The sequence below is a fragment of the Ochotona princeps genome, chromosome 2 (assembly GCF_030435755.1).
Source record: "Ochotona princeps isolate mOchPri1 chromosome 2, mOchPri1.hap1, whole genome shotgun sequence".
Lineage (NCBI taxonomy): Eukaryota > Metazoa > Chordata > Mammalia > Lagomorpha > Ochotonidae > Ochotona > Ochotona princeps.
In genome coordinates, this window is record NC_080833.1 from 44,439,242 (window position 1) to 44,460,904 (window position 21,663).

Genomic DNA, 21,663 nt, shown 5'->3' on the forward strand with positions numbered 1-21,663 from the left:
GAGAAAGGAAAGCTTTGCTTGATGTGTTATCCTGGGCCAACAATTTTTTGCTTTTTGAGTTTGGATATGTCACTCCATTCTCTTCTGGCATGTAGAGTTTCCTGTGAGAGATCTCTTGTAAGTTTAATTGGCATTTCTTTATATGTCAGTTGATTTTTTTCGTGTACACATTTAAGGATGTTTTCCTTATGTTCAATTGAAGAGAGCTTGATGATCATGTGTCTTGGTGAAGATCTCTTTTGGTCAAGCCTGTTGGGAGTTCTGTGCCCCTCCTGGATGTTGTTTCCCAATTCTTTCTCCAGATTAGGGAAATTTTCCCTTATCATTTCATTAAACATATTTTTAATCCCAGCTTCTCTTTCTGCACCTTCTGACTCACATAATTCTTATTTTTTGCCTCTTAATAGTGTCTATCAATTCTTGAATACTTTTTTTGGCCTGATCCAGCTCTGCTTCCAGCTTTTTGTTTGTTTCATTCTGGTGACAGGAAATATCTTTTAATTTTGAGGTTCTTTCTTCTGCTTGCTTCTTCTATTTTGGAGACGGTCTGCTGTACTTTTAATTTGCTGCACTGTATTCTTCATTTCTAATGTATCAGCTTTCATTTGATTCATTTCTAATGTGACATATTCCTTCAATTCCTCGAACATTTGTTTTACATATTTCTCATTGTTGATAAGATTCTTTATAACAGGTATTTTGAATTCTGTATGTCCCATTTTCTCGATGTCTTCCTCAGTTAACTATGAGGTTGGAAAAGGCTTTTGCTCCTTTGCAGGTGAGTCTTTAGTAATATTCATTGTGCCTTTGTCTCTTCTTTTGCTCTTTGTCATTATATTTCTGGTTATCAGATTCTTCTCGTTGGGGCAGGCTTCTAAGCCGTGTCACCCTCAGGTCTATAATTCAATTTCACTTATTGCAGTTGGTACAATGTTCTTTGTTTGCAGTCACTTTGCCACAGCCTCCAGCAAGTTCTAGGTCTGGGTTCTTATGTCAGACTTCTACCATGATCTCTGTAGTCCCACCTCCTGCATCACCAGTCTCCATCTCCTGTGACACTGTGCTGAGGCTGCACCATTGTCTGTACATCCTTTCTCCCAGTTGCAGTTAGAGCAGTTCCAAGGATTCGGAAGACACCAGGCGTCCTATATAGCTAGGTTGTTGTTGGTGGTAATCTTGCTGGAACCTGTTGGCCATTTGGTGTGAGGGCCACATGGACCTATTTTGAGCTGTACGATGCCAAAGTCATTATTATTTTCCTGTGGGACCAGTGCAATCCACTGAGCTCTGTGAGTTTACTCTCAGCTCAGTACATGCATAGCTCACTGTTGTCCCTGCAGTCCTAAAACTTTTACCACACTGTAGAAAATGGGGCCGGATGTGCCATTTCTAGAGTTCTTGGTCTGCTGGCCATCAGGTCTGAGGTCTACTCGGACCTGTCTTGGGTGGAACCTGTAGGATGCCACGTTGCTGCAGTTCACTGAGTCAAAAATGAATTCACTCCCAGCTCAGCGTATGCTCAGTCATTTTCCTTGCCTTTTCCTGCTTAAACAAAGTGGCACCCAATTCGACTCTGAGGGGCTGACTGTGCTTTGAAATCCACCTTGTTCCCACACTGTGTGTGTCTGGGACCTGCTGCTCTGCCTCTGCTCCTGGTCAAATCAAACAGACTATCAGGACGGACAGTCCTTTGTCTGGGTTTACCTCCGGAGGTCCCAGTGAAAGCCCCTTCCCACCTGGTTGCTGGTGGAGTTCAGATTGCCATTAGCTGAATGCTGATGGAGTATCAGTCACTGCAACACCACACCATTGTGTCCACTGCTTTCCTGTGTCTGTTAGTCTCCAGGTACCCCTCTGCTGTTGTTCTGTACTCTCCTATTTCCTGAAATGTGCCCTCTGTGCTTCAGACTGGTTAAAATGTTTCTTCTTACTCCGTTCTGCCATCTTGATTCTCCTTTGAGGCCTTTATTTCTTAGAGGAGTTTGCCTTTCTTCAAGTTGACTCCTGAAAGCCTACACATGAGTTTTTAACTTCAAGAACTCAGTTATACCTCAGCTTTTTCTCTGTTAATCAGTGTTTGAGAGGACCACAGTGTCCATCACAGAGTTATTATCCTGTAAACAATAGCTGTTGTTCACAAGGTAATTACTGCTGTTATGGTTCATACCATTATTGAATCATCACATACATATCTTTGAACTTTGTGAAAATTGGGATGTACGCCAAAACAATCTGTGAATAGAGAACCTATTTTTAAAATGTTTATAGCCTTTTAGGTCCTTTATTACAGCTTTTTGTTGTTAATGCTGCACAGAAAAGTTTAATATGCTCAGCACTTGAATTCTACAGAATCAGGGCGCATGTTGTGATGTAGCAGGTTAAGCTGCTGCTTGGTACACTCACATTCTGTATTAGAGTCCCTGGATAGAGTCCTGCTTCGGCTTCTCATCCAGATTCCTGCTGATGTTCCCTTTGGGAGGCAGCAGAAGATGCTCAAGAACTTGGATTCATGCGCTTGTGTGGGAGGCCTGGGTGGATTTCCTAAATCCCGATTTCAATGTGGCTTAGTGCAGGCTGTTGTGAGCATTTTGGGAGTGAAGTAGCAGATGAATGAGGGCGCGCTCTCTCTCTCTCTCTCTTTCTGCCTTTCAAATACATAAATCAGCTTTTTCTTTGAGGAGCAGAATCTCCTTGTAATGAAATGAAAAGGTGTCTTTCTGGCCTCAAAATTCTGAAAGGTTATCAATTTCTCACTGATAAGAATATGGCCTGAAGCAGTCTATCACTTACCCTGTTTTTAAAACTTGTGATAATAAAATTCTTACAGTGTTATTAGTAAGGAAAGTAGCCTATGCTCATACAAATCTTTGTACTGTCTTCAGCCCTCTATCCACTGCTTCCTGCATTCCCTAAGCATCCTGTGCTTCAGTTTTGCCCAGTGAGGGAGGACAAGCCTGGGAGGCAGTGTGATGCCTTTTAGACTGCACTATTTATTTGTTAATAGCAATACAGGGGTTAAAGCCTAGCTTTTCTCATATAGTGTAGCATTTGGATAAAGAAGAAACATTTGAAGTTCATCATTTTCCAAAATCGCTGTCCTGATCAGTTTGGAGACAGAAAATTAGAGATTCTGGGAGTAAATGCTGGTCTAATGGCAAGTGAGACCCATCTCTAAATACTTGTAGAACCCGGAGCAAGAGTTCAAGTCACAACTCTGTTCCATCTGTCTGAATGTTTTGTAGATTATAAATCCATCAAATGCATTATTAAATAGCATTTTGATAAAATTTCAAAAAATCTTAAATTACGGTTTTTTGAAAATTGGCAGAGCATAAAAGATGACTGAATTGAATTACTACCAAATACATGTGAGTGTTCTACTGATGAACTAATAATGTTTGGGTGAATGATAAAACTAAAAGGGAATTAATCCCTTTTATGCCATTATTTCATCAAACACATTTTTGCCTCCATCTCTGGGAAAATAGTCATGTTGTTGTTATAAACAATATCTTTACATAATTTTACTCTGCTGAGGCAATAGAATTGAAATTCTAAATAGCAATTTTAAATAAAATGTGAGACTAAACTGAAGATGATTGTGAAGTTCAAGTTTACAGATCATGTTCCGACATTGTAATATAAGAAATTATTTCAAAATATTGTGAAATGTTTAATTTAATCACATTATGTATATAATAATTTTCACTGATGCCTGAAACATTTTCATTTGGCCTAACATCTTTTGAATCTCCTATCTTGCCTCTAGGAAAAGAAATGGGAAAAATTTCCGACTTCCATCTTTTTGTGGACTAACGTGGTCCAAATTCCTTGCTTCTCTGAAATAATCTGAAAAATTTGGTAAAGTACATGATCTTAAATGTTAAAAAAAGAAAATGAAGGTGATGAGCCCAGTGATCACTTCACTTTCTGCGTGGAGGCAGATTAGGGGCTGTGGTCTCCGTGGGGAGATGTCCATTAGACCATGGCAGCCTTGCTGAGTTGAGTTTGAGCTCAGAATTCAGGGAGGCAGACTCTGCTAGAGTTGACAGGAAAGTATGCGAGAAAGCTACAGAGAAAAAGCTTTGGATATCCGCTTGGGATCCTCTGGAGTCTGTTGTTGAGTTGTCGGTTTAATGTGCTTAGAGTAAAACTGCAAGAGGTCAAGGAGAGTAACTGGGGTCTGTGCAGCAATTTCTGAGTAGAGAGACCTCATTGAACACCCAGGGCATTCTGTAACACCAGGAGGATCACGTCGTGTTAGAAGTACTGGCCCAGCTCTAAATTATGGGCCACTTGTTTAAAATCAGGCTTGAAAGGATCAAACTAATCCACAGATAACTGAGCTGCCAGTTAGAAAACAATCAAATGCTTCTCAAAGAAAGAAAGAAAAATCCAGCACACAAGAAAGTTTAGGATCTCACTCTAAGAGCAAATCCTACAAGCAGCAAAGGGGAGAAAAAATATGTTGCGTGAAGACAGTTGTAATTTGTACAGGCAAAAGGTTAACTGGTGAGTGATAAAGTCTTAAAAGTTTAAAGAGAAGATATTAATATTGTTTCAAAGCATTTCTCTCAAGATAATTATGTATTAGTCTAAGGAAAAAAACGCCTTAAAAAAAGCCACGTTTATGGTAGAAAGACATGGGCAGCCCTGCCTTAACCAAGTCATCAGGGTTAGTGTCATCGGTAATGCATACCAACATCACATATCTCCTGATACGATATATTCTGAAGCGTGCATTACTGCTTATGGTTTCTTTGCAATAATGGAAAAATTTAACCTTATACTGAATTGACAATATATAAACTCAAATGAGAGCCATTCTACAAAATAATTGACTAGAGTTCCTGAAAGTCTCAAAGTCATGATCAATGAAAAACAGAAAAAGGCTGAGGATCTGTCACAGATGGGTTGAGACTAAGGAGATGTGGCAAATACAATGCAATGTCACAGCCTAGATTAGATTGTGAATGCAAAATAAAGTATTAGTAAAAATATTATTGCTACAAGTTTGGGGTGTAGCTATGGTGCTGTTGGTTTTTTTTAAAAAATTGATAATCATGCTAAGATTACATGAGATATTAATCTTAAGAGTTTCTGAGTGAAGAATATATGGGAACCCTGGTACTATTCTTTTTGCAACTCCTGTTAAGTCTACAATTATCTTAAAAACATAAAAATAAACTTCTCCATAGTTTCACTTATGAATTCTTCCAAATAACTAAGAAAGAACGAATACTTCTTAGAGGAAGATGGAGAGTTTTCCAATTCATTTTATGAGCCTGTCCTTACCCTGATCCCCAAAGCAGGCATAGATATTAAAAGATTAATATTCCTCATGAACATAAGCTCAAAATAGCAGCAAAACATAAGCAAATTGCAGCCAGCAATATCCTGTCTTTATCCCAGGAATGCAAGTATGATTAGCATCTGAAATTCAGTAATGCAATAAAATGATACTAATATAATAAAGGAGAAAAATAAAGTCATCTCAACAGAGAAAAACATTTGATACTACTTAACACTCATTCATGATAAAACTTCTCAGCAAAACAGAAAGAAAAGGCAACTCCTGACTTGATGGAAGCTACTCACAGTAAAATCTGCAACCAATTTCATGCTTGGCATTGAGAATGGATACTTTCCCCCTGTATTGAAAGATTTTCATTTTCATCAGTTCTACTCAATAATATACTAGAGATCATAGATAACAAAGCAAGGAGAAAGGGGGACTTATTTTGGAAAGAAAGAAGCAAAATTGCCTTCATTTGTAGGTGAAATGGTCATACATGTAGATATCCTAGGGAAGCTACAAAACTAAAAGCAAGAATTAAATTAGTTAATCAAGACTGCCAAACACAAGTATAACATGCAAAAGAAGTTGTACTTTCATATAAAGCAAGCAGGCAACAATGGAAAAGTGTGTTTAATACACATGACGTAGTATTACAAAATTTAAAGTAGTATACAAGTGTTTTTTAAAAATAATGTGAAAACTATAGAACAGTTAAGAAAAGCAAGATTTAAACCAGTAGTGTGATATACTTTGCTCAAACATCAGGACAATATTTCGGAGACATCATTTCTCTCCCAGATTGATCCATAGGTGCTATGAAATTCTAATAAATATTCAAGAATATCTTTTATGGATTGATAAATTATTATAAAATTGGCATGAACCTACGAAGAACCCAAAGTAGCCAAAACACTTTGGAGAAACAACGAAGTTGGAGGCCTTCCCTAACAGATGTGAAGGCTTACTACAAAACCACAGCGGTCAAGAAAGAACGGTAAAGGCCAAAAATATAGGTTTATGAATCAGAATAGAATCCAGAAAGACAGCAAACAATGTAGGGCTTATTGATTTTTAGTGAAAGTGCCAAGGCAATCCGGTGGGAAAAGGAAAAGGTTTACAATATACAAAGCTGGGGCTCAGTATCTGTTTGAGACAAACATGACTTTGATCTCTCACCAAACTCAATCTCAGATTGAAATATCAAAGCTAATACTTAAAATTTTCTCATCCTGGGATTAAAGCATAGTTTTTTGGGTAAGAAATAGAATCATGAATTACAGAATTATATAATTAGTGCATTTTGCTTGAGTGAATGTAAACTCTTCAAACCAAAACGTGAAGAAAATGAGAGCTAATGCCACCATCTGGGATAAAATGTTCATAACAGATAAAAGCCTTCTTCAAAATGTTTGCAGAAAAAAAGGAGCTCAAGTGTAAGTTTATTTTTCTTGGGGCAAAATATTTTTCTCATAGTACACAGAAAGTACATGTTATGGCAGAACTATGGATAAATTTCCATTTATTTGTGTCAAAATAAAGTCATCTTTTAATGTCACTTGTCCACTAGCTTTAGGATGTAACCCTTTATCTTAAAAAGACTATTACTAACAACACATACACACTTCAACAAAAAGTAAAACTAACAATGTAATAAAACAGGCAAAATATTTGAACATACGTGACCCAAACGTGATAAGGAAATGAGCAATAAGCACTTGAAAATGTGCTCAACATTATCAACTGTAAGAAATTTGGAATTAAAATAGCAATGTAATTCTGCCAGACACCAAGCAGAATTTCTAAAATTAAACAGATTGATCATACTAAGAATTGACAAGATGCAGAACAAATGCAAGTTTCATTAGGTTGCTGCTTGGGATATAAAATGATGCAAGGAATTTGGTTGTTTCCTACAGAGTAAATAGCACACTAGCTGTATGACCCACACAGTCTACTCCTAGGTATTTACTCAAGAGAGTGAACACACACACACACACACACACACACACACACACAGAAACTAATGCTTACAGTCTAGGAGAAAGTAGTTCCCAAATGAAGACAAATTAGCCATTCATGGGCAGGTGAATGGATGAGCAAATTGTTGTATACCTATGCAATGCAATGCTATTCAACAGTGGAATGGAATGAATTACTGAATTTGGCCTTTTCTCTGATGGGCTTATGGAAGAGTTTTAGACAATAGAGTGGCGGGCAATATGAGGGATGGGAGGGGTGGGGTCTCCAGGCTGGAGAGAAAGGCCATGGAAGAGACTGGGGCGAGGTGATAGTATTCTTCCTCATTACTTGATGTATTTCCTTAAAACAGTTGCATCTTCCTTGTGCTAGAAATTTAACAAAATCAATACTGTATAGGAACAGGCTTCAAAATATTCATAGAAAATAGGCCTTTCTTTTGAAAATGAAGGGGAGAGAGAGAGAGAGAGAAAGAGAAAGAGAGAGAGAGAGAGCACGCTCATCCTCCGCTGGTTCATTTTCCAAATGCATTCAATGGCTAGGGCTAAGTGGAAGCTGAGGTTTAAAGCTTGGAACTCGACCCAGGTGTCTGACCTGAGTCATAAGAACTCAACTACTTGATCTACCACTTCTGCCTCCCAGGGGTACACGTTAACAGGAAACTGGAGCCAGGGCCCAGAATTGAATTCAGGTACTTCAGTGTGAAACTTGAGTGTTCAAACTGGCAGCTTTAACTGCTAGGCCAAATGCCCAACATGTCTAGCCAATACATTATCTTTTTTTTTTTTCCAAAAAAGATTCATTTTTATTTATTTGAAAGGCAGAGTTACAAAGAGAAAGGAAGAGATACATAGATGATTAGACATCTTCCATCTGCTAGTTTTCTCCACAAATGACAGCAACGGCCTGAATTGGGCCTGGGTGAAGCCAGAAGCCAGGAACTTCTAATGGGTTTCCTAATCGGGTTCAGGAAAGGGAAACAACCCTTAACCCTTAGGGCACTGGAAATCCTAAGAAGGCTTCTAATAAATGCTTGCACTGATAGTTCCTAGGTCAGATCTAGGGTGGCAGGTGTAAGGCAGGCAAATGCAAAGCATATAGTCAGCATTTGTTGAACTTCCCTGAGAAGAACTGAACTAGTTTCCCTCGATCCATGGACTGTGCTCTAGGCTGTGGAGGGTGAGCACACTTATGTCTTGTGCTAACTCTGACCTCTTGGTTAGGAGCACCTGAGTGTTATATTGAGCAGGATCCTGAAGCTGGGATCTAGAAGAAACGAGGTTTGTGAGTAGCCCACATTGCCATGGATAAGGGAAGCAGGAGGTGAAGGGTATAGTGGCTCATGTGCTATGTATCATGTTTGAGTTGTTCTCCAGATAATGAAAACAAAAGGTTAAAACCCCACATGTTCTGCAGAGCTTGTTTGATGCTGGTTAATACTGGCTAGAACCAATTGTAACGTATGTGGATTGGTTGTGTGAGGGTGTAACATCTTCAATGCATAGCCTCTGCAATGGATCCTCCCCTGAACAAACACTGGACACAAGGACCAAAATTTATTGGGGTAAAGCAGCCAAAGTCCCTGAGGAACTGGAAATGCTTCAGAGAAGGGGCGTCTGTTGATCAGAACCGTATCATTTGGCCAACAGACCTCAATCAGTCACCTGCCACATGCAGAGCCCAGCTCTTGGGAGAGGGAAATCACACACAGTTTAGGAAGAACTTACTATAACAAAACAAACAAACAAACAAACAGTTTTCTATCCAAGCAGCCCTCATGGCAATGGAGACTGAATGGGTACCAGCTGGGAGGCCTGGAGCACAGCCCAAAGCAGCGCCACTCTGGTGCCAAGTGTGAAGTGCATTGGAAGACTTGCATTTCACTGTAAAATGTATGCTAGCTTAACATTCCATTCCATAATATGCAACATGTGGCTTTGACTGAATATAGACATTCTTTAAATCAAATAGTATTTACATGGCTTGTTGGTAAGTGTGGAGAATGCCCAGGTAGATGCCCAGTGCTTCCCCTGTCGCTTCACAGTCACCCTCAATGCATTATGGGGTATTTGATTCCTGTCTTCCAGGTGGGAGAAACAGCTGTTGGGAATGTATAAGGGAAATCGATTAGACTTGACGTGTTAGGAATTTCTTATCATCTAGCTATGTGACCTTGGGTAAACAGCCTCACTTTCTCTGTAAACAGAAGAAAATAGATAGCGGATGGGGAGTGATAAAATAAATGAAACTATAGTGCAGATCTTGGTACATTTTAGGATTTCGACAGATTCTAGTTAAATCCTCACATGGAAAGAGACTCATGAATTGGGCTTAGGAGAATAGGACTGTCAAAGAATAAATTTGGGTTTGCATGTTTGTTTATTGTTGGTATGCTTTCTGTCTTTTCTCCTGACTGTACGTTCATGGGATAGTGCTATGAGAACACTAAGGAAAAGGTGACTCCTGGCTGGCTCAGAGAGGAATTTTTTTAAAAGATTGATCTTGTTTTTTTATTGGAAAGTCAGATCTATAGAGAGAAGGAGAGACAGAGAGAAATTTTCCATCCTCTGGTTCTCCCCCCAAGTGAGCTGAAGCCGGGAGCCAAGAGTCTCTTCTGGATCTCCCATGTGAGTACAGAGTCTTAAGGCTTTGGGCTGTCCTTGACTGCTTTCCCAGGCTACAATCAGAGAGCTAGAAGGGAAGTGGAGCAGGCTGGATATGAACTAGTACCCAGATGGAATCCTAGCACGTGCAAGGTGAGGACTTTAGCCACTCACCTTGCCATCATGCCAGGCCCATTTCTTTTTTTTTCAGTTTCTAAAAAATACGATTTTATTTTTAAATAATGTTTACATTATTGAGAGGTATGCATGTTCATGTGGTCCTCAGATTAGAGTAGAGAGGGTGGAGGAATGGAGGAAGGTGGGTGGAATAAACATTTTGATTTTTTTTTTTTTCTCCTGTGGGAGAAGGATGAGAGAGAGGGTTGCTTCTTGCTGTCAACCTACGTCAGCGCTTGGCATGGGTGACAGTCATTTGATGATGCTGTAAAGACTCTGATGTTGGGAGGGATGTTCCAAGGCGTTGCTTGAGTGGATTTGATAGTTCAGAGAAGTTGCTGGCTTTGTTGTTCCAGGGTTGAGAAAATCTCTTCAAGGTCTATTGGTTGACAAGGTCCACCTTAGTGCCTCCACAGACCCAGACACTCGCTGCAAAGCTTGGCCATATGAGCCATATGATCTGTTCTGTTTTGCTTTCCATCTTCTGATGAGGCACTCAACATCCTCTGCTGACCTAGATGAGCTGGTTTCCATGTGCTTTGTGTGCATGTGTATGCTTTCATACTGCATGAGCCTCATGAATGGAGGAAGCCCAGATCTGATATGCACATTCCAAGGGCATAGCACATATCTTATGATTTTTCCCTGGGGCCAGATATAAGTAGAGTGATCTAGTTGGGGAGTTCCCGAAAAAATCTCATCTGGGATAGCCTTAGACTTGCTTCTTGTGTGTGCCAAGCAGTTCAGGATCAGATTACGTCTGTCACCTGCACCAGCCAATGCACATACTGGTGGATGCAGCTTGCTTCCACCCCTGTCTCTTATGCAAACCAATGTTTACTGCAGCCTAGCCCAGCCCAGCACACCACAAGTCCAGTCTTTATGCACATCACTGGGTGCTGTAGCCTTGTTGGAATTACCCAACAACCTCCATGAGGCCCACCCCTAGTCCTGTTTTTTGCATGTGCTGATATGTGCTGCAGTTTAGCCCAGCCTGTTCTGTGCCCTACCTGACTCTCGTACAGATCCATGCACACATCTCAGTCCACCCTGTTTCCAAACCTAACCCACACATGTCAGCAGGCACTGCTTTCTTGTCCAGCCTGGGTAGCCCCAGCCTGGCATAAGAGTGCCCACAGTTTCCCTACTAGGACTGCTTGCAGCCTTCCATCTTGTGTCTGCAAGGGGTTACCACAGTCCATCCTGACATTACTTGCACCCAATCCTGGCTCTTACCAATGAATGATATGGTAGAGCCTGGCTAAGCTGCAATTATTCTGACTCATGAGTGTGCCAGCTGGTACAAATGGCCCAGCCCAGCACATCCTGCCCTCGATACAATCTCTCAAGCTCACCAGCAGAAGCAGAAGCCTAGCAGGGGAAGCCTTGAAACTCCCCTTTCAGGCCTGCTCCCAGCCTTGGGTCTTGTCCATGCCAGTGGGTGCTGCAGCCCAGTCTGGCATGGCCTGCCCCATCTCAGCATTCGCTGGTTGGTGTTGCAGCTTAGCTCTGTCTGGCCTGTTATGGGTAGGTTTTTGACAGGTTCATAACTGGGTTATAAGTAGTGAAAAATTGAAGTTAAAACTGGACAAGCAGATTTCAGTATAAGTGTGCAGATCCCAGTTTGTGTCAGGAAGTCTAGTTTTTATTTAAATGATCATAATGAACTATTGAGAACGTTACTGAGAACATTACAATGCGAGCAGGGAAGTAATATGATGGGAACCATGCTTGAGAAAGATAATTAAGATATAAGCCTTTCCTTGACCCTTTGTACCCTAATCAACTAAGTAAGATTATTAAAAAAAAAGATATAAGCCTTTAAAAAAAAGATGTAAACCTTCTGAGGGTAGGTTTTTCCTCTTCCTGTGTGGCTCCTACTCTATGTGCTGTCTCTAGTAGAGGAATGGCACTTTGAATGAATGAATGGTTGAGTGCAGGATGCACTGGAGAAGGCAACCTTGGAGGCAAGAAGACCAGTTGAGATGCTGTGCTGTGGTTAGAGTCAGGCCACTAGTGCTGGTCCTTGGGGCTGCAATGAGGATAGGGACAAGAACATGGGCTTAGTATCCCTGGGAAACATCACTGTCCTGCACTCTGCATCTTTCCTGAAGCCCAGGCCAATCTCTGAATGCAAGGAAAGCTTCAGTATGGCATAATTCATCCTGAGAGCCTGGACCAAATGGCTTTGCTGACCCCCCACTCCCCTTGCTCAGAATGGAACACAGACCAGGGCATGTTCTCCAGAGGAAATTGTCATTTGCATCTGAACATAAAACAGTATTTTCTGAAGCTGTGTGCAGGTCCCAGCTGGTGTGAGCTGGCCATGCTTGCAGTTGCAGCCAGCTTGTTTCAATTCAGTACTAGGATTGAGGGGTGGGACTTCGTCTGCTGGGAAGACACTCATGAATACAAGCAAGCCAGACAGTGCCTGCCACCTTGATTGAGGCGAGGACTTCCTAGGGAGTAAGAAAAGGAAGCAAAGAAAGGGGTTACTCAAATGTAGATCTTCTCAACCCTCACGAGAACAACTACCTTTGGAAGTTTAACAAATCTCCTGAGTGCTATCTGGGGTGACTTCTGGTCCTGCAGGCATCTGGCCGTTTGGAACACCTACTATGCATTCTGCATTGTGCTAGAAGCTTCGCTTGATGATTTCTGCAGAAGGCAGGTGGTGGAAGAAGTTGGCTGGTTGCCAAGGCTTTATACTGGTATTATTTCAAGAAATGATAAATTAAAGTTGAAAAAGTCAATAGGGCCAGACTTCAAGGAAACTCATTGGAAATTTGCTGCTCCAAGTAAGACTTACAGTTCAGCTGCATAATCCCTTAACGTCAAGGCTGGGTACAAATGCATAAACACATAGTTAAACAAATGCCAATAGAGCTGCTTGTTTTCTCTCACTCCCCCACCCCTCCTTTCTCATGCCCACACCCTCTTAAACTATCCTCATTTCTTTCTTCTTTTTTTTTTATTATTTTTTATTTTTTTAAAAGATTTATTTATTTTATTACAAAGTCAAAGTCAGCTATACAGAGAAGAGGAGAGACAGAGAGGAAGATCTACCGTCCGATGATTCACTCCCCAAGTGAGCCGCAACGGGCCAGTGCGCGCCGATCCGAAGCCGGAAACCAGGAACCTCTTCCAGGTCTCCCACGTGGGAGCAGGGTCCCAATGCATTGGGCCGTCCTCGACTGCTTTCCCAGGCCACAAGCAGGGAGCTGGATGGGAAGTGGAGCTGCCGGGATTAGAACCGGCGCCCATATGGGATCCCGGTGCATTCAAGGCGAGGACTTCAGCCGCTAGGCCATGCCACCGGGCCCTCTTTCTTCTTTTTTTAAAGATTTATTTATTCTTATTGGAAAGTCAGATATACAGAGGAGGAGAGACAGAAAGGAAGATCTTCTGTCCGCTGATTTACTCTTCAGGTGACTGTGATGACCAGAGTTGAGACGATCCGAAGCCGATCCGAAGCCTGCTCTGGGTCTCCCAACAGAGTGCAGGGTCCTAACACTTTGGGCTGTCCTTGACTGCTTTCCCAGGCTACAGTCATGGTGCTGGATGGGAAGTGGGGCTGCTGGGGCTAGAACTGGTACCCATATGGAATCCTGGCATATGCAAGATGAGGACTTTAGCCACTACACTATCATGCCGGGCCCTCTTTCTTTCTTTTTCCAAGTTTGTCTAGTTATTCAAAAGCTGGAGCTTCAGAGAGAGAAAGAGAGAGAGGTTTTGGTTCTGGGTTCACTCTCCAAGTATCTACAATGCATGGGGCTGAAGTTAGGAGCCTGGAGCTCCATCTGAGTCTCCCACATGGATGCAGGAGTCCAAACATGTGGACAATCTTGCTTCTTTCCCTGATGCATTAGCAGGGAGCTAGATTGGAAGTGGAACAGCTAGGACTTGAACCAGCACTCATATAGTTAGTTATAAGTGGCTGCTTAGCTTGCTATGCCACAACGCCCATTACCCCTCCTATCTTAATTGTGGAAGTAAAGGTACTACGTGCATAGGATTGTTTGTTTTCTGCCTCTTTCCCCAGGATTTCCATGATCTGAGTTGCATTTCTTCACCAGCATGTAGACAGGGGACTAATACTCTAAGTAGATCGAGGCTGATGATGAAATTCTGAGGCTGCAGATGGACAAAGCTTTCTCATCATAGGGGACCATGGTAATGACTTGATGTTCTGGCACCATTCCAGGTTTAAAAGAGTAGAATTATGGATTTGAGTCCCAGCTCCACTAAGTAGTGAATCTGAAAGCTTAGGCAAGTGACTGATCACCTCTCTTGCTTCTCTATTTAATGATCAGAGAGCTGATTTAACTCAGCGTTTCTGCAAGGATAACTCAAGTAACAATGGATTGCCTAAGACGTAATGATAATAGCTAACACTTACATAACATTACATGTACAGTCCTCTGGTTAAGGAACTTGTTTCATCTTCACAAAAGTCTTAAAAAGTGCACAAGTTACAGGTGTTCAGTGTTGCTTGGGTCTCCCTCCCTTAACTCCTTTCTTGCAGAAAGTTCTCTGGCACCATGGAACAGTTCTTTTTCTCTGTTAATTAGGTGTTTCATTTTCCTGCCAGCCTTTTGTCCCCCCCCCTGGAGATCTGGCAGAATTTCCAATAAATTGTATTTCAAGGAAAGAATATATAGACAAAGACACTTAGAGGCCCTCATGGTAGGGACTACAGTTTCTTTCTACAGTTGAGAACAATTTGGCCATTGTCCTCATTAATAGGACTTCCTGGGGAGGCAGCTGTGGGCCTGGCTCTGCAGTTGCATTTCCATTTTTTTAAGCAATGACCGCATTTGACTCCTGTTTCTTCCCACTTCTTTTGGGTCAGTAGCATATTTTATTCTCACAAGGACCATTGCTAATTCCCACAAAGGAAATTAAAGCTTTGGCTTCGATTTAGAATAGGGATGTGGCAAGGGTTTGCCTGCATCCGAAAGCAGGGCTGGCTATTTGCAAAACCTGCTGCTATGGAAGGAAGATTTTCTTTCTGGTGAGCAAGCCCTCTGTGCCATCTCCACGGACCCACCCTTGCATTTTTGAGGAAAAAAAAATCAGTCACTCCTGGATCGATCAGAATTACTTATTTAGGCTTATGTTGACGATCCAGACCAAGTTCATTCAGTCCTCTTCCCTCTGGTTCAGTGTTCAACCTTCCACCAGCAATAAGAAAGAAGTGTTGGCAGGTAGAGGATGAAGACCTGTGGTGGTGGAATGTGACATGACCTAAGAGTAACCTGTATTTATGTTTAGTCCTACCAGCATCAACAAGTACAGTGTTGGCTGAGTTGCTTACCTGCTCTCCTGCAGACAAATACTCTTCCCTAGCTGTCTGCTCCTGATTTCATGGGATGATTGGCACTGGCAAGATAATTCTGAATCCTTGCATGGGCTGTGCTCTATGAATGGCCACTTCGCCCTAGCTACTGATTGCATTCCATACCAAGTGTTCAGATCCCAGTGTGAACATTGTCTGACTTATATTAATTGTCCAATATATATTTCTTTGTGGGAAGCATAAGTCATTTTTTGGCTGCCTAGAGTTTTAATGTTTTTTTTTTCAGTTTTTATAATTTTTATTGGAAAGTCAGGCATAGATAGAGGAGGGGATACATAAAGAAAGATCTTCTGTCCTCTGATTCACTCCCCAAGCGGCCACAATGGCAGGAGCTGAGGTGATCTGAAACCAGGAGCCAGGAGTTTAGAACTTTTTCTGGGTATCTTGCTCAGCTATAGGCTCCGGAGATTTGGACTGTCCTTGACTGCTTTCCCAGGCCACAGCAGGGAGCTGGATGGGAAGCTGGGCTGCTGGGACACAAATTGGCACCCATATGGGATCCTGGTGTGTATAAGGTAGGTTACCACACCTGCTGGACCCTAATCTTATTCAGTATCTATCTTATCAGTCTCTAGAGAAGGAATGATTGTTTCCTCTAGAGAAGCTGACAAAATAAGATAATCTCTTTCTAGTATCTCTTGCATGTAGTTCTTGCAGTTAGAAGTTCTTGCATGTATTTCTTATGCTCAGGAAGGAACTGGAGAGATTAATGACTGGTTTCCTGGCCACAACTTTCTCATCTTTACAACTGATTGTGGAGGTACAGCTACATCAAGATGTTTTTATTCCAGAACAACATTTATGTTCTTTTTGTTTCCATTCAGGTACTGCGGTTGGTCACAGTTCTTTAGTTGGTTGGGTGACCCTGACCTTCATTCTTGAAGGGCAGAAGATTTATGTAGCCACAGCAGATCCAAGTGCATGAGGTTCCTTTGGTCTTCCCTGAATTTTTATCACTGGTTGTCATAGTTCAGTGGTATGAGGAACACCAGTCTGTTGGAAGCCTTGATTTTAGTGGGATGAGCCATTGCTATGTCTCCTTGTAGAAACATTCTTTTCTGGGAAATAGAGTCTCCCCAAACTAGCAGTATGTAAATTTGCAGGATTGGTGTGAAATTTTTGTGAATGAGTCATTAAATTAATAAAGAAGGTCCTTTCCTTTTGGTTCTCACTCACCACCAAGAATTTTGGTTGTAAATAAATGACGTATAAGCAGTTCAGAAATACACTGGGTCTTGTAACACAATACAACAGATTCACAAGTATTATACTTTAGTAACCAGTCAAGGCTTTATCCTCAAGTAAGGAGTCAAGGCTCCTTCCCCTGTTTCGTTTGTTTCTGAGTAGTAAAGACTCAAGGTTGTAAAAGTCCTTTTCTTTCTTGTAAAATGAGTTCTCTGGTCAGTAGCAGTGTCTTGTGGAATTCCTGATGAAGAACAGGTATTTTGTCTATGGAGAGCACAATTATAAGAACATGGTGGGCAGTGAATTTAAGTCTATGTGCCATCCAGGACCTGTTTCAGGGCAGATCCGTATCATTGCCCCTTCCATGGTTCAAGGCCAGTGGCTGGATGGCTTCTCTGTAAGTGGTGCTACACCTCAGGCTCAGCATCAGCCTCTGTTGTTGATGGGTTGGACACTCAGTCATGTGTGGATTCAGTAACAAAGGCTTCTTCTCACCGTAAGTTTTCTGACCAAAGTCTCACTGACCTTCATTCCTGTGATGGTGGCTGTCTTTTCACAAGAATCCACTGAGTAAATGGCAGGATGCTTGACATAAAGACACTACCTAACTGCAAAAGAGGACATCCTGACTGTTTGATGATTAGTGTTTCTTGGTAGCAGGTGCTATTTTTGGTGAACATTTACTCAGGCACAAATAGTGTCATGCTTTGTGTCCATTCTGAGAGCTCCACCTCTAGATTTCCTTTACCTCATTCTCTTATTCTTCAATCTCCTGCTCATCTGGCTATTTTGATCTCCCCAGGCCTTCTCAGCTGCCACTTAATTTAAAGCTGAATTAGTGGAGGACCAGGAGGTAAAATAAAAGAAAAATAAGACTGATTTTTTTACTTTCTGTGTTGGCTGAGTTTCGTATCCCAGTACTAGGGTTTTTTGAAAGGGCAGGAGGCCAAGCACATGGAAAGCTCCAGGCGGCCCAGCAGGAAGAGAGGTGAGTCATTTACTTCTGGAGGAATTAGGTCGGTAATGTCCCATTAATCGGGCTTCATCAGGAAATGAGCTGTGTCACCTAAATACATTTTCCAATAACTGAGGCTTACCCTTTCATGCACCAAAAGTTGATTTAATCATTTTGGGATAGGAGTCTCTCTAAAGCCAATTACATGTTTCCCTACCTATTTCAGTGGAGGATCCTGCCCATAATCCAACCTTTTCTTGAGGACATGGGGGTTATTAATTTACCAGGTTATAATTTAAGAAACATAAAGCACTATTGGCTCCAGTAGTGAACACCTACATCCTTGCTGTGAAGTTTGTGTCCTTCTGCTTATTGTAAGGCTTTTATTTTGGGCCTCATAGTCTCATGTGTTTTGGTGGCTGAGTAATAACCAGACAAGGATGAAACAGACTGAAGTTTGAATTCTAACTCTACCACTTATGTTCTCCAGACTCCCATGTCCTCATTTGCAGTCTAGGTATGAGCAAGCTGCCACCAATCATTTGTCTTGGCCTTTCTGCCTCCATAGGGTCATTGGAAGGGTAGATACATGATGGAAAGGAAGGCAGCAACATAGTACAGCTACTTAATGTTTACATTGCATCTTCATTTACTTCTTACTCTGCAACCTCCTCACTGTTCTGCTTGCTGCATCTCAGCGGCAGGGGCCCACCTGTGAACTTCACTGACAGGTTGGCATTGATTATTTGCTTCTTCCTCATCTACTCTGCACAGCACAAAGCTGGGCATAGCATAGGGTCTGGGATGTTAGAAAGAAGCACAGCAACTCTTAAGGGATGTGAAACTTCTCCTGAAGGAGTTCTCCAATAGCTTTTGCCTGTGGAGGTACTAGGAGATGCAGTGGTACTGGAGGAACTTGAACTTTAAACTTGGGGCTGCAACAGTCAAATTCTACTTTGACTGCCTTGCCCAAACTTTTCTGTGTCTAAGGAGAACTGCAAATGTGTCCCTGCTCAATTCTTGGAGAATGGGGAGAAGATATTTTCCTAGTAAAGTCATCTTAAGCTGCAAATTAAAAGCCTTGAAATGTTCCCCCATAGCCTTCCTCACCTCTCACCCTCTTTTTTTTCTCAGAAGCACATAAATGTTGAGGCATGAGCAGCAAATAGGAAATTAGGAGTGAGGGACGTGCTAGTTTGTATATTTTCAAAAATTTTGTCTTTGGAGTTAAGGACAAAACCACGTAGTGACAGGGCTGGGCATGCCTCTGACAGCACCCTCTTGTCAAGAATTTTGGCATGCTGATTCATCTTCCCAAATGAAGAGGGAATGGGAGATGGGAGGCAAGGAAGGCCTTGCTGTTTCCTAAGCACATATTGTGTGTCAGGGTGCATACGTGTTGTTTCATTTAATGCTGATAATAACTCCAGTTACTGCAAACTAGAAGAGCAACTATCATTTTCCACGTCTTTATTCCTGTCTGTCCACAGAAGCCTAAAGAAAGGGAAGAAGTAGAACAACTCTGATTAAGCTAGGCAAAAAGTTTTTGGTGAAAGCTCAAGCTTGTCATTCAGGGATGACATTAGTTATCATCTTGTCATATATCTAGTAATTCACAACTGTCAATGTCACAGGTATATCTTGTAGAATTTGGCATTTCTGTAGGAGATACAGACAGGAAGCCTGTCTTCCTGGAAGAGTGGAGGAACAATTGTGTGTCAGGAAATTTACCAAGTACCTGACACACCTTGTCTTGTTTGTGCTCATCTTGTACCTTGGAGGTGGATGCTATTAGAATCTCTAGTTCAGAGAAGTAACTGAAGCACAAAAGTGACTCCCTCAGTGTATGTTCCTAGAAAGTGCGGACAACTGGAGAGCTTGGTCCTCAAACCACATCTCTTGCCTTGGAGTCAGTCCCTCTGTAGAGTTGCTTTACAGGAAATACGCAGGCGAAGCTGGCAACATCCGATTGGGGACCAAGAAATCCAAGGACGTCAGGGAGTGTGCAGTGGTGCAGGATGGTGTGGCAGCTCCTGGAGCCCTCAGTGTCTCTGACCAGTCAGTGTCCTCAAGCTTCCTCCTATTGTCCCTGAGCTGTCTCAGAGCCTTCAATGTTGTGTTCTTCCCCAGCTAAAAATAAGCTTTTGTTTGCACACAAGGCAAAATCTCTGGGACCCTCCTGGGAACATGCATGGAGGAAACAGGACACAGGGTGGTTTGCAAAGGCAGGAACCTCAAACCCTCAGCTCCAAGAGACTAGAGGCATGGCGGGAAATGGCACTTCCTCTGTGATCTGATGTTAGCTCGGGTTTAATTAATAACCAGAAAACAAGTCTATAATTAACTCAACTTCCCCTTTGGCCAGCTGAGAGAATAATCATACTGCTCCTTTTTCAGTCTGTGGTGTTGCTGGCAAGATGGGAGGGAGACAGAGCTGCCAGCACTGCTGCACAGTAATGAGAGCTCCACATAGCATTCCCTGTTCCCTCCCCCTGCACACTGTCGTATTTGTACCAGATGTTGCATTAAAGGAAGAATTACTATACTTCGGGGCTCAAATTATATGTGCCTGATTTATTGCCCTGCTTCAGTTTTACATACTACCTTGCTTGCAGAATGCTGGTAAATGATAGCTTATTGTTTTGTAGTGTGCTTGGGCAGATGAAGATGTCAAGGGAAGGAATGGGTTAAGGCTTTCAGGCTGGGGCCCTCTGCCTGATGGGATTTGCTTTTCTCTTACCATTAAACACACCTATTTTCAATTGTTTTTATGTTTAATCTCTAAAGTGATGTGCCAATGACCTTGTCTTGGCTCCATGTATCTCAAAGATAAAGCATACTATTTTAATGTGTCATTCAAAGCCTGACTTCAACTTCCCTTTCCAGCTCCCATTATTTTCCTCCCTACATGTTTTGCCCCAAAGTCCTAAATGGCTTGGTCCAGGCTGAAATGGCCAGTCTCTGGCCGTTCAGCTTCAATCCAAACTTGCCCCTGCCTCATCTCAGTACCTCTGTACAACCCCTCCTTTTTCATAGAACGCTCTCCCCTTCCTATCTTCTTTTTATGAACTCGTTTTCTTTGCCTTTGTAAGAATGCAATTTTTTGAGTCCTAATATTTATGATATATACTTTCTTTTTAGTTTCATGATGCCATGGATTTTACCCTTCTAGGACATTCTGAAGTGTATAGTCATTTATTTGTGCAATTATTTGCTTCATTTTCTACAGCGAAAAAAGTATAACGTGGCCAGGTACTGAGAACTTGTTTGTTTACCACTGTCATTTCAGATCCTAATACAGAATCAGGATAAAATATACAATATATGTATTGAGTGAGTGTCTGAGGTAATTGCCAAATTGCTTGGCTAGCCCACTCCTCACATGCTCATTACCCTTCTCTTGATTATGCTACCTCTTATCGGATTTCATCCTCATTTATGGGTTCACCTTGATCTTCACAAAGGCCTTATCATCTTAGGGTCTTAGATAAATGACTTGACCTCTGTGTGCCTCAATTTCTCCCATATATAAACTGAGGATAACAATAGGAACGGTCTATGGTTGTGTAGATTAAATGAGACAGCATAGTAAAGCACAAGCATAGAAGTGCACCTGGCTCATGATAGGTACTTGGTAAAATGCTTGAAAGGACATGTTTAGGGTGTAACCAGATATTTATGGCTATTCATTACCTCTAACTTGTTTTTAATCTAGCCCTTCGCTATGGTTCTGCTTCCTCTGGCCACACTCTAGGCCTTGACTCTGTCTTTCACAGCACACATTGGCTGCAACAGTGGGTCCATGTCATGTCAAGTAGACAGGTGAAACTCAGCAGCCACAATGACAGTAACCTCTAGATGGCAAATGTGTGTTTAGCAGTCAGTGGTGTTAGAATGGGCAGAGCAGGATGCTGGCCTGAGGCAGATTGGGTCCAAGATGGTTGCTTTTTTGGATATCTGCTGGAGGCCCAACATCCCCATCCAAGAATGTCTGGAATACCCTATAGGAACCAACCAGACCTTGTCTCAGCTTGCCGTGATGAGTACCTTTCATTGCACATCACACACATGCACAAATGGAGGAGCTGCTGCCTTCTAACATCACCCA

At 41.9% G+C, this 21,663-nt stretch overlaps 1 protein-coding gene across 1 annotated transcript in view; it reads left to right on the plus strand.

Moving 5' to 3' along the window:
- The first annotated feature begins 6,177 nt into the window (after window positions 1-6,177).
- The window catches only part of LOC131483236 (protein C10-like), a 74,843-nt gene continuing 59,357 nt past the window's right edge, over window positions 6,178-21,663 (plus strand). The window contains 1 exon segment of the mRNA XM_058680827.1: window positions 6,178-6,293. Coding sequence (XP_058536810.1) covers window positions 6,178-6,293 — 116 coding nt within the window.